Below are 18,522 nucleotides of genomic sequence, written 5' to 3'. Positions count from 1 at the left end.
CCCTTTTGTCAGATGGGTAATATGGATATTGATAAATTTCTTTGACCAAGATTTGGGTGCTCAGTATTATGTATCTCAAGACCCTCATTGGAATAGGTCCACCTCTCATTATAATATTCATTCTCTCTTCATTACTTTTGTTTTGTTTTGTCTTTTTTTGTTTTTTTGTTTTTTGTTTTTTTGTGGGGCAATGAGGGTTAAGTGACTTGCCCAGGGTCACACAGCTAGTAAGTGTCAAGTATCTGAGCCCAGATTTGAAATCAGGTCCTCCCAAATCCAGGACCGGTGCTTTATTGACTATGCCACCTAGCTGCCCCTCTAGTTTGTTCCATGAGGGGGTCTTTGGCATTTGAGAGTGTCACTGACTCATTTTATTGCTAATATATACTAATGACATGGGGCTTAAGATGACCAGATAACAGAACAGACGCATCAAGGAATTAAAGGACTATTAAAATTTAAACCAACTTCGGCCTCAGACACGTGACAATTACTAGCTGTGTGACCTTAGACAAGTCGTTTAACCCTCATTGCCCCTCGCCCCCCCCCCACAAAAATTAAAGTTTAAACCAACTAGATATCAGGACCTACACACCTAAGAAGTAAGGGGAGATAAAATTCTATAGCAGGAAAATCAATTAGGCGTGGCTACTACCTGATTGGAGCCAGGAGACAGAAATAACTCCAGAAGGATCATCATTCTTAAAAAATAGTCTCCCTTGACTATCAGGAATGACAAGCATTCAAGCTTTCCCCACCTTACTGACCCCCCCAAAGGAACTTTCCATTTTCAGGTGTTCACCCCATCTATCCTCTATAAAAGCTTTTGCCTTCCTTCTGTTCCTGGGAGGAGAATGTTTTCAAGCTCTCCTCCCCTTGAGGCTAAATCTTTTACTTTCCTCTCCATCACTTTTTCTAATGCCAAATAAAAGAGCATTTTAATTCTAATTCGACTATGGGCAAGAGTGTAATTCTTTACCAAGGAATACCTAAGGACCTCCACCACCTTTTCCCCCTGACACTAGCATTATTAATACAATGATTAATTACCCAGAAATTGTCTCTTGGACTTTTTTGGACATCACAAAATAGAGGAAGAAACTCCGAAGACCACTTTTTCTTAGAAAGGATCAATGAGGGGCAGCTAGATGGCGCAGTGGTTAAAGCACCGACCCTGGATTCAGGAGTACCTGAGTTCAAATCTGGCCTCAGACATTTGACACTTACTAGCTGTGTGACCCTGGGCAAGTCATTTAACCCCCATTGCCTGCAAAAACAAAAACAACAAAAAAAGAAAATATCTGTGTTTTTACATGTAATGGAAAAAAAATACTTTATTAATTAAAAAAAAAAAAGAAAGGATCAATGAACATGAAACTATTAACATTATAACAAAGCCAAATGGGTGACAAACTGCTTAAGGCAACAACCACTATCTCATGTCCTTCAGAAACAGGCAGGTTTAGGAGGCAAAGACAACACCAGTTTAGTGTACAAGATTTTAAATCACATTGGTCCCAGCAGAAGGTAGGAGAGAAGAATATGATTCTACACCAAGCTTGGTCAGTATGAGATCCAACAAGGCCAAATTGTCCCAAAAGAATTTTCTGGATGAAAACAGAAGGTCAACAAATACATGTGAAATGGAGACCTGCCAGTGGTTTTGTAGCAGTATAGTCACATCAATGACGACAGCAGAAGCACTAACTTAGAGCAGGGCTTCTTAAACTTTTTGCACATACGACTCCTTTTTGCTTGAAAATTTGACCTCAGATATATAGATATAGATATATAGATATATTTTTTGGTGAGGTAATTGGGGTTAAGTGACTTGCCCAGGGTCACACTGCTAGTAAGTGTCAAGTGTCTGAGACCAGATTTGAACTCAGGTCCTCCTGACTCCAGAGCCGGTGCTCTATCCACTGAGCCACCTAGCTGCCCCTATATAGGTATATTAAATAGGTATACATAACCTTTTACTGTTGCCCAATTTTTCACAACCCCCACATTCAGTTACTCGACCCCCATATGGGGTCATGACCCATACACAGTTTAGGGAGCTAGGCCATAAAGTGACCTAAGTAAGCATTCTATAGACATTACCTAATTTGATCCTTACAACAATCCAAGTTTGGTAATGCAAATATTATTATTTTACTAGCAGAAGCAGCTGGAATGTAAATAAGTTAAATCAAAGTGAGCCTGGCGTATCCTTAGCACTCAGTGCAGAACGAGAGGACTGAGAAACTTCACTAGGAGCCCTGGGCTGATACTTTCACATCTCTGGGCTGGTTTTCTCATCTCTAAAATGAAAAGCTTTGACGAGAAAACCTCAGAGGTCCCTTCTAACTCTAAATCTATATCCTTAGCAAAGGCCATGGGTATTCAATGTCAGGTCTTCTCAATCTAACTCTGATGTTCTTTTTATGCTGTCTTCTCAACTAAGTAATAAATTAGCTGAAAGAACAAATTCTTTTTGTATCAACATAAGTGAGATTATAGCATTTGTATTTTTAAAATGAAAATATGTATCAAAGTACAATTTTCTTTAAAGCTATTATCCTATAATCTTAACATTTCTATGACCTTGCACATTTGATCTGAGAAAACATTAATTATAAAAGTCACATATGTCTAGTGAAATTTAGAAATGATTTAACATACCTGCTCTTCCCTCTCTTTTTCTTTGGTCTTACTCCTGGAGACCCTGATAGAGGTAGCATCTCGAGCTGGAATGACAGAGATCTGATTCAGTGGCATGCTCATCACAAGCTCTGGTTTGGTCTTCTTGTTTAAGGGTGAGAATCTTCACTGTGAGGGTCATTTTGTGTCATGGACCTGAAGCTTTAAAAGAAAGCAAGAAATATGAAATTTTAAAATTCTATATGACAATTCTACTCCCATCACCTCATAAATGGGCCACTGCAATAGTCTGCAGGTTGGTCTTCTTGATCCCAAATATATCTCCACTGTGATCCACCTTCCACTCATTTGTCAAATTCATCTTCCTCAAGGACAGGTCTGATCATGTCACCCCGCTCCTCATTCAATAAACTTCAGTGGATCCCTATTATCAACAGGATTAAATATAAAATCCTGTCTGACTCTACAAGACCTTCAAAGCCTGCTCCCCTCCTACCTTTCCAGTCTTCTTGTACCCGACACCTCACCAAATACTCTACAACCCAGTGACACTGGCCACCTTGCTTTTCATTCCATCTCCTGCCTCCTGGCATGTTCACAGGCTCTCCCTTCTTCCTTATCTCTTCCTCCTGGCTTCCTTGAAGTTTTGGCTAAAATGCCAAATTTTAGAAGAAACCTATCCCAGGCTTCTTTAATCTTAGTGCCTTCCCTCTGGGACCACTCCCAATTTATCCTTACACATACACACACACACACACACACACACACACCCACACACACACACACATCTTGTTTGTACATAGTTGTTTATATGTTCTTGCTTCTTGAGAGCAGGGACTCTTTTCTCTGTGTGTGTGTGTGTGTGTGTATGTATACACACCCAGATATTAGCACAGTGCCTGGGAAATAGTAGAAAGTGCTTAATAAATGCTAGTTGAATGACTGACTAATTAGATTTTATAATTTATAAACTGTTTGATGGATGCATTTTTTAAAATTGGTCTTCAAAAGATTGTAGATAAAAATGAATGGACCAACAAAAATTTGTTCTAATTTCCTCACATTCTGGCCAACTGGCTTGTCTTCAGAGGTGGCATGCTATCTCCTGTTTCTATGACTTTTCACCCTCTGTGCCACATGACTAGAATGTTGTGCCTCTTCATTTCCACCTTCTAGTTCTCCTGGCTTCCTTTAACATTCAATTCAAATTCGACCTTCTGCAGAAGGCCTTTTCCACTGTCCTCTCAGCAGCTCATCCCTCTAAGGCGAACTTCAATCTACTCTGTTATAACTTTGTCTCCATTAGAAGGTGAGCTTCTTAAAAGGCAGGGACAATGTTTTTGCCTTTCTTTGACTGCCCAGTGTTTATCACAGTGCCTGGCACTTAATAAATACTTGCTGATGACTAATAAGCTCTGACAGGTCCTAAAGCATCTGAGGACTAACCCAACAATTAAGTAAATGTCTATCATCGGAGTGACCTTGATAAATCAGGAGAGTCATCGGCATTATGCTGGCCACCAAATGACAAACACTTTGAGCTACAATAACAGGCACACCTTCTACTAAAGCAGAGGGTGGTTTTGAGTTGCAGGAGTGGAGAGAGTATTTCACTGATAAAATCTTAGATCCTTTCTGATTTAAAGTCATAAGAGGAACAAACAAACGTGTGCCCCGAAGGTTCATTTGTCACCAACTCTTAAATTCAGTAGTTGACATTCTCTGGCTACAAGACTATATTCAAGTTTTCGTTGGCTTTCTTGAATACATGCTTTGTTATAGTGAAATCCAAGTAGTAACCTCTGAGCCCCATTCTGATCACGTGCATCTTACTAAGACTGTAGCCTCCTTTTCCTTTAGCTGTGACAACACACACATACGAAGGTAATCCATTTATCGTTTATGTACAATTAGTAAGGACTACCTTCCTGTCCTTGCCCCACCCACAGCTGGTTCGATCATTGGCACTACAATACTTTCATCTGACGACCCTCACTTGGCTCTAATGTACATCACTTTCTCTGCTAGCAAAACTTTCCTTCAATAAAGGCTCTTACTGCTACAAACATTTTGTACTTTTGATGGAACAGAAACCTTAAATCAGGGGTTTTTAACTTAGAGTCCATGAACTTAGTTTTGTTTTATTAATATTTTTGATAACTATTTCAGTATAGTTGGTTTCCTCTATAACCCTACAGATTTTATTTTATGCATTTAAAAATGCAAAAAGGAGCACGCGGACTTCACCAGACTGCCAAAGAGGCCTATGACAAAAATGGTTAAGAACCCGTCTTAAGCCAAAAGAAGGCGTCTCTCATACTGTGATTTCAGGCATCAGGCATCAGTCATCAAATGGGAGGAGGGCTGAAGGAAGGAGAAGGGGAAAATGTCACCATGTCAAATAACCCTCCTTAGTGCCTCTAGGATCAAATACAAATATGATCTGATTGGCATTCAAAGCTCTTCATAACTTAGCACCTTCCTGCCTTTTCAGGCTTCTTACACCTCATTCCCCACTATATCCTCTGAATCAGTGGCGCTGGTCTCCTGGCAATTCCATGAACAAGACCCTCCATCTCTCAATTCTGGGCATTCTCTTGGGCTGTTCCCACATGCCTGGAATGCTCTCCCTCCTCACCTCGACCTAATTACTTTCCTGGCTTCCTTTAAGTTGCAACTATTCCCTTCTACAGGAAGCTTTTCCCAACCTCTCTTAATTCTAGTGCCTTCTCTCTGTGAATTATTTCCTATTTATCCTACATGTGCTGTCTCACCCATTACATTGTGAGCTCCTTGAGGACAAAGTCTGTCTTTTGCCTTCTTTTTATATTCCCATTACTTAGCACAATGCCTGGTAAACAGTAGGTGCTTAATACATATTTACTGATTCCCTGATTATCCCTGTGAAAAAGGCACACATTTGTAAGACAGAAGTATAGGGTTAAAATACCATCAGCAAAATTAAAACTGGCTTTCTCAATAAATACAGGAGTAAAACAAGGATGCTCATTTCCTCCCACTATCATTTGATATAGTTCTGGAAATTCTCATAATAACAATAAGAGAAATAAATTAAAGGCATAAAGATAAGTAAACAGGAAACAAAATTTGATGGTGTGCTGATATACCTGGAAAATCCCAGGGAATAAGCAAAGCTACTAATTGAGACAATTAACAACAAAGTTGTAGTCTACAAAATAAACCCTCAAAAACAACAGCATTTCTACATTTTAGAAACAAAATTCAAGAGGTAATAAGAGAAGAGGTAAATCCCATTCCAAAAGCCTACCAAAAAAGCATGAAGTATCTGGAGATCAATCTACCAAAGCACACAGAAGACTTGAATAGATTTCAATTACAAAGTCCTCCTTAAAGAAATAAAGGACTTAAACAATTGGGGAAATATTCGCTTCTCCTGGCTGGGCTGTGCCAATATAATGAAAATTATAAAACTACCTTAGATAATTTATAATGCCAATCAAAATCACCAGAGATACTTAATAAAATTCAATAAAATAAGAAAATTCATTTGGAAAAACAAAAGATCTAGAATATCACAAGAAATGGTCAAAAGAGGTAGGGACAAAGGAATAGCATTTCTAGACCTCAAACTCTGTTTTAAAACATCAGTCATCAAAACTATCTGGTAATAGATAATTTTGATTATACAAAATTAAAAAGGTTTTGCACAAACAAAACTAATGTAACAAAGATTATAAGGGAAGCAGAAAACTAGGAAAGAATTTTTGAAAAAAGAATCTCTGATAAAGACCTCATTTCTCAATTATATAGAGAACTGAGTCAAATTTTATAAAAATGCAAGTCACTTCCCAGTTGATAAATGGTCCAAGGATATGAATAGGCAGTTTTCAGACAAAGCAATCAAAGCTATCTATAATCACATGAAAAAATGCTCTAGGTCGCTACTGATCAAAGAAATGCAAATTAAAACAATTCTGAGGTATGACTTCACATCTATCAGAGTGGCAAATATAACAAAAAAGGAAAATATAGAATGCTGATGGGGATGTGGGAAAACTGGAACACTAATCCATTGTTGGTGGAGTTGTGAAAAGAATCCAAGCATTCTGGAGAGCAATCTGAACTATACCCAAAGGGCTATAGAACTGTGCACACCCTTTGATGCAACAATACCATTGCTAGGTTTATATTCCAAAGACATCTCTAAAAAGAGAAAAATATCTATTTGTACAAAAGTATTTATAGTGGCTCTTTTTGTGGTGGCTAGGAACTGGAAATCAAAGGGATGCCCATCAATTGGGGAATGGCTAAACATTACTGTGCTGTAAGAAACAACAAGCAGGACAATTTCAGAATGGCCTATGAACTAATGTATAGTGAAAGTAAGCAGAACTAAGAACGCTGTGTACAGAAATAGCAATATTGTTTGATAAAGAACTATAAATGACTTAACTATTCTCAGCAATACAATAATCCAAGACAATCCCAAAGGACTAATGATGAAACATACTATCCACCTCCAAAGAAAGAACTGATACTGATTGAATACAGACTGAAGCATGCTATTTTTCACTTCCTTTAATTTTTAAAATTTTATTCAAATGTTCTTGTACAAAATGACTAATATGGTAATGTTTTACAAAATTGTACATGTATAACTCACATCTAATTGCTTACCACCTCAGGGAGGGGGCAGGGAAGGGAGAGAAGGACGAATAAAATCTGGAATTCAAAACTATAAATAAAAATGTTTATTATTTTAAAAAACTATTTGGTATTGATGAAAAATAGAAAGATTAATGGAACAGACCAGACTAGTGAGAATCAGAAACAATACAACTCAAAAACCCAGTGTTCTATAAACCAGAAAATAGAAAATTACTTAGGGGAAAAAAAAACCCTCAAGGAAAACTGAAATTTAAAAAATTAAAAGAGAAGCTGACCTTATACTTCTCACAGTTATGCATAGCATAATGTTAGCCAAACAAAGATAAAGACAATTATACTAGATAAAACAGGTAATGTTGACAACATTAAACTGAAAAGTTCTTGCACAAAATTAATTTATCTAGAATAAGAAAGGAAATAGTACAATGGGAAATCAAACTTTAGCCAATCTCTCTGATAAAAGTTTAGTATCTTAATATGTAGTAATAATTAGTAATAATATGTACATGTATAGATGTATGTGTGTATACATAACACGGGATACATACATATATGTATATATTTGTATTTATAACCAAAAGCCATTTTCTCCAGAGATAACTAACTGGTCAAAGGAACAGTTCTGAAAAGAACGGCAAGGAGGCAGCTAGGTGGCACAGTGGATAAAGCACTGGCCCTGGATTTGGGAGGACCTGAGTTCAAATCTGACCTCAGACACTTGACACTAGCTGTGTGACCCTGGGCAAGTCACTTAACCCTCATTGCCCTGCAAAAAAAATTTTTAATTAAAAAAAGAAGAAGAAAAACTGCAAACTATTAACAACCATATAAAGAATGCTCTGAATAAAATAAAATAAAAACAAAAACAAAAAAAAAAGAATGCTCTGAATTTCTGGTAAGAGAAATATAAAACAAAATAACAAATGAAGTTTCACCTCACAACCTGCAAACTAGCAAAGATGGCTGTGGAATAGTGTGTGTTTATTAGTTTTGTCGAACTTTTTTTTCCCCTTTTCATAAGAGATGTTTCTCCAGGAGGAGGTGAGGAAAGGATATGGTGGGATATGTAGAACATATAAAAACAAAAGACATCAATACAAATTCATTTTAAAAAATAAACTGAGGGGCAGCTAGATGGCGCAGTGGATAGAGCACCGGCCCTGGAGTCAGGAGGACCTGAGTTCAAATCCGGCCTCAGACACTTAACAGGTACTAGCTGTGTGACCCTGGGCAAGTCACTTAACCCCAATTGCCTCACTAAAAAGAAAATAATAATAATAATAAAAATAAACTGAATCCCCAAAACTGATCTCATTAGCTTAAGTCTATAAATGTTGTGGAGATAGGAGACAGAAAAAAGCAACACATAGACAAAAACAAGCTAAAAAAAGGACAGGCACATTCCAGTGCTTCCTCATTAATTGTCTCTAGGATCAAATGTGAATTTTTCCAGTTGGCTTTTAAATCCATGTACAATTTGACTCCAACCTACCTCTTCTGACTCATTTTTGACCCGCTCCTCATGGTTCAGCCAAAGTGTCCGTGTTGCTCTTCCTTACACACTCCTTTTCCCATCTCTCTACTGTTGCATTTGCTATCCCTCATGCCAGTAATGCACACTCCTTCCTCACTCCCATACTATAGAATCCCTCCTTCTACATGACACCTTTTCTGATGCCCCCAATTGTTAGTGCCCCCCTCTCTAAACTACCTTCTATTTATTATTTAAATATTTAAAGACACACATGTTGTCTCCCCTCCACCCACTAGAATTTAAGCTCCTTGAGCAAGGACTGTTTATTTTTGTCTTTTTACCCTCATGTCTAGCAGAACCTTCTGGTACTCAGGAGGCAATTAATAAAACTCAACTGATGATCAAAAAAAATTCTGTCAGCACTGATCTCCTCCATTTGTCCAAACAACCAAAAAATTTTCACCAAATTGGACTATGGGATAAGATAAGTAATTAACAAATGTCTCTCTTCTGCATAACACCTACTCAACTCTCCAGACCTGTGGTGAGTTGGCCATCCCTGAACATCATCTTTAAGGGGATTCTACTTCAATAACTCTTATGGTCTCAGGGCTTTAGAGCAGGAAGATCAGGATCCAGTCACATCATTTTACTAATAAAGAAACTGACACTCGAACAGTTGAAATACTTTGTCTAGAGTAACCCAATGGCTTTAAATTCAGCCTTCTTTCTGCTATAAACATGCTGTCCATTCATTACTCTGTGGAAGACGAAAGGTCACTACTTACAGTGCTCTCCTACTACACCCTGGAAGATCAGAGGAGCTGGTGGTGAGCAGTTTCTTCACCACTAACATGCCGTGGGTGATAATCTCTTGGCATGTTTAAAGAGTTAAACTAGCCATACCTACATGCCAAGGACAATAGTGATCCCAATAGCTACGTTTATATACTGCTTCAACTACAATAATCATTGTTACATCACTGACACACACATCCTTGAAAATTCTAGCAAAGAGATACATATTTGTCAGAAAGTAGAATGGCATATTATATAGTACCTAAAATGCCCACCTCCAGCATAGCAAGTGACAATGATGACTACAATACCATTCATAGTCACTGCTGCTAGTCTCTTAACATTCCCACCATTCTAGAATCTTGACCACTCTTCTGCCCCTTTTTTCATTAGGCAGTAGGCAAGGCTACCATGAACATGGATGGAGCAGTCAGACAATCGGAATTAGATGGGGATCCATCAGCATTCAAATCTAACAGCTTCTTATATAACCTTGAGACATCAGTGTTTTTGCACCTGTTTTTCACCACAGGATAAACACAATAATTGTTGCTGCCCACTTATTGTCTAGGAGGCAAGGATGAAATTATATTACTAAAGGATATTTAGGTGACAGATACAAAGGTTAAAAAAAATAGACTATATAGTTGCAAAAGCAATATAGATTTTCTCCAGGGGGCAGCTAGGTGGCAAAATGGATAAAGCACTGGCCCTGGATTCAGGAGGACCTGAGTGCAAATCCTGCCTCAGACACTTGACACTTACTAGCTATGTGACCTTGGGTAAATATCACTTAACCCTCACTGCCCTACAAAAAAAAAAAAAAAAGACTTTCTCCTTTAAGAGACCCAAATTTGAAATACTAATCCAGAATCCAATATAATCATGAAAGCATTAAACAATAATTTTATATTCAAACTCCTAGGCCTAGTATTGAAGGCCCTCTTTAATTTCACTCCACTTCAATCTTAGCTCAGCTCAGAGATCATGTAAAAAAAAAAAAAAGGTGGGCAGGCCATATTTGGCCCTCAGGCTGTGTAGTGTGTCTATTCTTAGTCTAGAGCAAGGTTAACAGAGGAAATTATATGAGGGAGGTAGATGAAAGGTACAGCAAAGCAAGCCTGCTCCGGGTCTGTTCCTTTAGGAAGCTTTTCCCCACTTAATAATGACAATTATGTTTGCTTTCCAGAGAGTCAAGATGAGGAAATGAAAAGCAGCACCAAAGAAAGTGGAGAAAATAACCTTCACTTCCATCCTTAACACAGGTTTTCATGTATTAAACAAACAAGGAACTATGGATACAAGTGTTATGGACCTGGCTGCCTCATTTGAATGGCCCTGGGTACCCAAGTTTTCTGGAGTAAATCAAAAGAACCTTCTCCTTGAGAAACTAAAGCAAAGGACAGACACACCTAAAGAGATAAGTGGTACCACATTGGGACTGAGCTAGCTCCAGGACCACCACCCTTCATTCCAGTCTCCCCCACCCCTGGGGAGATAAGACTAGGTATGGCTGCTGCCTTTGTGGCATGAGGAGGAGATGGCTTGAGAGATCCGCAGCCACCCCTCACCCAACTCCCCCAGCCACCACCAGTGGGGGATGGTCCTCCCCCAATAAGGGAACTTTCCACAGTCAGATGATCACCCCCATCAATCCTCTATAAAAGGATTTCCCTGTCTCCTGCTAGAGGAGATAGGTATCTCAGAGCCAAATCTCTATGCTATGCCTTCTCCCCATGAGAAGAAGTCCAAGGATTTCTTTCGTGGTTTTCCTTCCCTGGCACTTAAATAAACTATTATTTTATTCTAATTGCATTTGTGTGCAAGAGGGTGTAATTCTTTAAAGAGGAGTTCCTAAGAACCCCGACCCCACCCCCCACCTGATTCCCCCATAGCACAAGTTACAAAGGAGAACACAAGCATGGAATGGGCAGCCTCGGCAAATAGCTAGTTCTTCCTCACAAGAGGTCTTCAAGCAAAGACAGGACGATCACTTGTTGGAGCGATTACAGATAAGATTCTTAGCCAACCATGCTTTGCATCATCTGCCATTCTTGCACTATCTCTTATCTCTGGGTCTTAGACTCTCCTGCTGATGTAGGAGGCAAAAAAAAGGGGGTTAAGAGAAAAACCTAAGACCCAGACCCAAGCTTTAATTCAGATATTAGTTCCCAAAGGGAGTTAGACCGCAGTTAATGGATAACTTACAAGTCAAGATGCTAGGTTCTCTTACCCACAAAAATCAGTACCCATAATGGGAACAGAGGGAGCTAGGCCGTGAAGACTATAACAATAAAGGAATTGATAGACTACAGAAACTTAGACTAGAAATAAATGAAAAATGAAGATATTTTGAAACTAGCCATGGGAAACAGAAAGAGACATGCGCAGAAAAGGCCAAATTTGTCCCCAGATTCACCGTATGATGCATAAACCCCCAAAACACACCTCCACTGAAACAGGTACCATCCTCGGGGGTTGGCTTAGGACTCCAGGAACTCCAAATTAGGATAAGCCCTCCCCTGTACCGCCCCAAGGTGGAGAATATTATGAGTAGGACAGGCCCTCCCTTGTACCTCCCCAAAGTGGAGATTATTATGAGACTGATAAATCAATTTATCTATACTATAAATATAACTTTTCTGTCACTATTTGAGAGATACTTTTCCAATATTCTGGTTCTCTCCCTGTGGTCACCCACGGTACTGCAATAAAACTTGGGAAACTGAGTCACTGAGTCTCGTCATTCTTTTGGGACGACTCACAATCAATTTGACCCCAAATCCCATCCCACAACACTGCCTAAGTTGACGGTGAGTTGGATTTCTTGTCATACAGTATTTTCCACACTGACTTGCAGATAATCTACCATATCTAGCAGTGCAATGAAAAGAGCCCTGGGCCTGGAGTCAGAAAGATCTAAGTTCAAATCCAGCCTCAGATACTCACTAGCTGTGTGGTCCTTGGCAAGCCAATCTTTCTACCTCAATTTCCTCAACTGCAAAATAGGGATGGCAATAATAGTATTCACTCACAGGATTGTTTTGAGGATCAAGTGAGATATTTGTAAAGCACGCTTAGCTCAGTGCTTGACACATGGTAGGCACTATATAAATGCTTATTCCTTCCCTTTCCCTGAAGTGATACTCAGACCCTGGTTCTCATGTAGTTCCTACAACATGCTTCAGGATTTCTATTTTCTACATTTGGGTTTAGTAAAGGCTCCAGAGGACAATGGGCAGGCAAGGTACACTTCTCACTGTTGCCCTCGGATGGTCTCCCCTTCTCCTCTACTTTTCTTTATTATTCCTTCAATCTCATCTTGTTTCTTCTGACCTTCTGACTTTTCTGTGAAAAGACTGGTCTAGTAGAAACAAAGAAAACCAGTCAGAGCACTTCTTTTGAAGTAGCATTCTATTAAATATAGATTTTTAATAGAAATATATAGAATGTATACATTTTAAATTATAAAATGTAAAATAATTTATTTTGACTACAGCCATGATGGAACACATGACTATTTAAACTAAACTCTACAGTGACTTTTGCCTCACCAAATCTGTATAAGTCTGAATGCTTATAAATACCTCACTTATTTCAATGTTGACTATCTACTACAAAACCAAAATGAACATGAGGGAAAAACTGTTCTGAGGGAAGCCAAAACATGTTTCAAGATTTACACTCTAAAGCAGGGATTCTTCTTTTAAAATTCAATTTTTTCTAATTAACAAAAATATTTTCTCTCCCTCTTACCTCTCCAAACATGAGGTGAGGCGATCACCAGAGTGGTGGCAGTATCAAAACAGAGAAGGGGCCAAATTTGAAGATGTTGCAAAAATGAAATTGACAGGCCTTAGCAAGAGTTTGCACATGAGCAGTGGGGTGAAAGATAGTGAGAAATTCAGGATGACACCTAGGTTGTGAGCCTGGGAAACTGGAAGGATGTTGTTTAATATGGGGGAATTGGGCAGCTTGCTGTAATATTGGGGTAAGAAAGGATATTAACAGCCTCTTTCAGAAAAAACAAAACAGGGTTTATTGATGGGAACAAATTTAAAACACAAATAAGGTTAATAAAACTAGGGACAAAGAAAAAGGGAATAGGAGAAGGAAAATTATATGACCTGTAATCACACCACTGCCCAGACTCAGCAGTTGCTAAAGAGCAAACAGCTGCATCCCATCTCTCTCCCTCTCTCATGCCAGAATGAAGAATCTCTTCCCTTCTCCTTCCCAGAAAACCCCCCTCCCAACAGGAAACAGAGCCGGCCATACACAGCCCCAAGATAATTGGCTGGCAGCCCTGATTGATAGAACAAGCAGCTGCTACAAACGTCAGCCCCCCCATCTTCCAGACACTAAAGGTCACCTGACTGCCCTCACCAGGCTTCTAGTCATGGGAATTTGGCCAGGCCCATGTAGGCATTGACACGTGGTGATGATGTGAGCTGCAGCACCATGGGGGCAGCCACAGCCGGTGGATGGAGCACCGTGCCCACGAGGAGGGGGCAGAGCCTGAGGCTAGCCAGGGCTCCTGCCGGGGCTTCTAATTTTTGCCCAAATGGGGCCATAGAAACCTCAAATCACAATTACTTCCTTGCACAGTTAAGGTTGGTGATGGGGACAAGAGGACAGTCTAGGGAGAAAGACAATGAGTTCAGTTTTAGACATGCTGAGTTTAAGACATCTATTAGACATCCAGCCAGAGATGTCTGAAAAGCAGCTGGAGATGGCAGATTGGAGGTCTGTGGAGAGTCTAGGGCAAGATAGATAAATCTGACAGTCACCAGTGCAGAGATGGTAATTAAATCCATGAAACTGATGAGACCACCAAGTGAAACAGTATAGAGAGAGAAAAAAGAGGTCTTGTACAGAACTCCAGGGGACTATGATTAGAGAGTTACAAAAAGTCAAGAATATTAAAGAAAATAATGAAAAAATGCAAAGGAGGTTGAGCAGTACCAGATTTTAAACTAAAAATCATTACTAAAACTATCTGGTATTGACTAAGAAACAGAAAGGTAAATCGATGGAATAGAGTGGACAGTTTACAGCAGCAAATAAACATAATAACCTTGTAGCTGACAAGTATAAAGACTTAAGATTTTGGGATAAGAATTCATTATTTGGTAAAAATTGTTGGTAAAATTGGAAAGAAGTATGGCAGAAACTGGGCATAGACAAATATCTTACACCATTTACCAAAAGGTCAAAATGGATACATGACCTATTTATAAAGAGATTTTGCAAGAAAATTAGAAGAGCATGGAACATATTACTTATCAGACTTATGGACAGGCAAACGATTTATTCATAAACAAGAGATAGAGAGCAAAGTTAGGTATAAAATGCATAATTTTGATTACAGAATATTAAAAAGGTTTTGTACAAATAAAATAAATGTAACCAAGATCAGAAGGAAAGCAGAAAATTGGGGGGTAGGGGGTTTTATAAAGTTTATCAGAAAAGGTCTCATATCTAAAATATATAAAGAACTTTGTCAAATCTAAGAATACGAGTCATTCCCCAATAGAGAAGTGGTCAAAGGATACGAACAAGTAGTTTTTTGATGAAGAAACCAAAACAATTTATATTTATATGAAAAAATGCTCTAAATCATTATTGATTAGAGAAATGCAAATTAAAACAATGTTAAGATGTTTTATACCTACTAGACTGGCTAAAATGATAGAGGAGGAAAGTGACAAATGTTGGAGGGGATATGGAAAAACTGGGACACTAATTCACTGCTAGTGGAATTGTGAACTGATCCAACCATTTTGGAGAGCAATTTGGAATTATGCCCAAAGAGTTATTAAACTACCTATACCCTTTGACCCAGTAATACCACCACTTAATCTATTTCCAAAGATGATTAGGGAAAAATGAAAAGAACCTATATGTTCTAAAATATTTATAGCAATTCTCTTTGTGTTGGCAAAGAACAGGAAATTGAGGGGATGCCCATCAATTGGGGAATAGCTGAACAAGTTGTGGTATATAACTATAATGGAATACTGCTGTGCTATAAGAAACGATAAGTTCAATGATTTCAGAAAAATATGGGAAGACCTGCATAAAATATGAAGAGTGAAATGAGCAGAACCAAGTACAGTACAGCAATATTGTTTTAAGAACAACTTTGATCAAATAAATTACTTTTACTATTATAAATACCCAAATTAACTATAAAGGACATAGGAAGTAAAATGCTATCTGCATCCAGAGAAAGAAAGAACTGATAAATAGAGGTATGTATAGAACAAGTTTACACACACACACCCCTCTATTTGTGTCTAATGGTAGCCATCTCTGGGGGATGGGAGAAGGAAGGAGATGGGGAAGAGAAAAAAGGGGGGGAAAGAAATTTGCATGATACTTTTGTTGTATATTTGGAAGGAATAGCAAGTTATGCATAGTAGATTTACAGTTTCATGTGCAATCATCTTTTATTTTACTATGCTACAGAAATGCTTGTTTTATTCTATAAATTAATTTTTTTTCTAAATTAAATTAAATTTTTTTTAAAATAAAAGGAGCTCCCTTCTCTTACCCCATGTAAGAGGATTACAGTGGCTCCCTATCACTACCAGGATCAAATATAAAATCCTCTGTTTAGCATTCAAAGCCCTTCTTAACCTGTTTCCTCCCACCCCCAACCTTTTCAGTTTTTTTACACTTTACATTCAATCCCATATAGTCTTCTGGCTTACCAAGCACATATGCCATAGGGATGGCAGATAAATACAAGATATCCAAGATAAAAATTAACAAGCTAACTCAAGGAACTATGTGTCCAAATGTATGTTGCAATCTGGGAAATGAAAGTTATTCATTCACATTGATTTTCAAATGTGTAGTCAGCTCAGTCAGACTGAGCTGTTGCAAACGACTATGAATACAATGTCACTTGTGGACAGAAATATTTGGACATCTTCACCATCAGTAAAAAATTGTTCTACTAATTTAGATTATGCACCAGACCCAGGGAAATTTTTCTTTTTACATGGTTAACACAGGAATTTATTTTTGCTTGATTATGCATGTTTCTAACAGGGATTTTGTTTATCTTGCTTTCTTAATGGAGGAGGAAGGGAAAATATGGTGCAACTTCATGAAAATAAAATTTAATTTTTAAAAAAGTAGTGATAGGGGCAGCTAGGTGGCGCAGTGGATAGAGCACTGGCCCTGGAGTCAGGAGGACCCGAGTTCAAATCCCGCCTCAGACACTGAACACTTACTAGCTGTGTGACCCTGGGCAAGTCACTTAACCCCAATTGCCTCACTAAAAAAAAAAAAAGGTAGTGATAACAGAAAATTTAAAAACCCTACTTCATTTGCCTCCTGAAAGAAATGCCCAAATGAAAACTCCTGGGAATATTATAACCAAAATCCAAAGTATCCAAGTCAAAGAAAAAATACTTCAAACAGCCAGAAAGAATTCAAGTACCAAGGAGTCAGTTAGGATAAAACAAGATTTAGCAGCCACCACTAAAAAAGAAGTGCAGAGTTTGGAATATGTGTAAAGAATTAATTGTTATTTGAGGTTTTTATGCCTCCATGAGCACTGGCCTGGGGCTCCGCAAACCGCACAGTGCTCCACCCACTGGTTGTAGCCATTGCCAGGGCTCTGGCACCTCACGTCATCACTTGGGCCTGGAAAAATTATAATGATTGGAAGCCTAGTGAGGGCAGTCATGTGACTGTCAGAGCGGCCATCCCATTGGCTGGGACTGTGTGGGGTGTTTCTAGGTTTGAGGGAGGAGAATTGGGCATTCTAGGTGGAAGCTGGAAAGCAACAGGTGTTCTGCTGCGTATTTTCAGCTGATTCCTGGGCGGTGGTATTTTTCAGATATTATAATTTCCCTTTCTCCATTTTATTTCTTTTCCCTGGATCCTACTGATCCTGTTTGTGTTTTTTTTTTTTAAGTTCGTTCTTGTTAAAATAAATCTTGTTCTGTTTTGAGAGAAGCTGCCAGTTTCCTTCCTTGCCCCAATATTGCGGCGAGCCGCTTAGCTAGCACTCCCCAATTAAAAATTGGTCCCCACATATGATATTCAAAAAAATAAGAAGACAGTCTGCTAAACTCATTATTTGGGACAAATATAATCCTAATGACAGGGAAAGAGAAAGGAAAGAAAAAGAACTATAAATCAATATCATTAACAAATATTGATTCAAAAACGTTAAGACAAAATCTTAGGAAAAGGACCACTACAATATAAAAAAAATTATTCACTATGGTCAAAGTGGACATACTAGTAGGTATGCTAGTATGAGAATTTAACATTAGAAAAACAATTAAACTGGATACAATTATATCAACAGATGCAGAAAAACCACTTGATAGTGTACAATACTCGTTTATGATAAAAATCCTACATAGCCCTGACATAGGATCATTAAAATGATAAAAACTACATATCTAAAATCAAAGGATAATATTATTTGCAATGAGAAAACAAACATTAGAAGCTTTCCCAATCAATACATGATTAAAATAAGAATACCCTTTCCCCCAGTTATGTGACATGGTTCTAGAAATGCAAGTGATAGTAATACAATAAGGGAAATAAGTTAACTACAGTTAAATGAAGGACCATATTCAAAACTACTTCCAGTTAACTTGAAAATCAACATCTCATTGTAATTAGGAAAGGCATTTCCTGTCAACTTTATTAAGCATGTTTCATTTTGTCTGTTTTTTAATCTTTGACATATCCTGATGTGTTCTCGTAAGCTACTTGGATAATATTGGAATTCATAAATACCACCTGTCCATTCACAATTGAAAATTTCACCTCATACTTCACAAAAGCAAAACAAAACTAAGACTACTCAAGAGCTTAATCTTCTCCTTTCCTCATCTCACATTACTCATATCTTTTCATGCTTCACCTCCTTAACAGCCACTATATCCCCCTTACATGTAAAGTAGCTGTCTCCTTGCCAA

At 38.3% G+C, this 18,522-nt stretch overlaps 1 protein-coding gene across 8 annotated transcripts in view; it reads right to left on the bottom strand.

Moving 5' to 3' along the window:
- Window positions 1-18,522, bottom strand: part of MARCHF8 (membrane associated ring-CH-type finger 8) — a 98,049-nt gene that overhangs the window by 56,981 nt on the left and 22,546 nt on the right. For 5 of the 8 annotated variants that reach the window (XM_043984919.1, XM_043984920.1, XM_043984918.1 and 2 more), the window contains exon 2: window positions 2,665-2,844. In XM_043984919.1, coding sequence (XP_043840854.1) covers window positions 2,665-2,766 — 102 coding nt within the window. In that variant the 5' untranslated portion in view covers window positions 2,767-2,844. The remainder of the gene's footprint in view (window positions 1-2,664; window positions 2,845-18,522) is intronic. The other 3 variants (XM_043984922.1, XM_043984923.1, XM_043984924.1) reach the window with 1 other exon arrangement.

This window comes from Dromiciops gliroides, chromosome 2, assembly GCF_019393635.1.
Source record: "Dromiciops gliroides isolate mDroGli1 chromosome 2, mDroGli1.pri, whole genome shotgun sequence".
Lineage (NCBI taxonomy): Eukaryota > Metazoa > Chordata > Mammalia > Microbiotheria > Microbiotheriidae > Dromiciops > Dromiciops gliroides.
The sequence above is the reverse complement of the archived record's forward strand: the minus strand, read 5'-3'. Positions and strand labels throughout refer to the sequence as shown.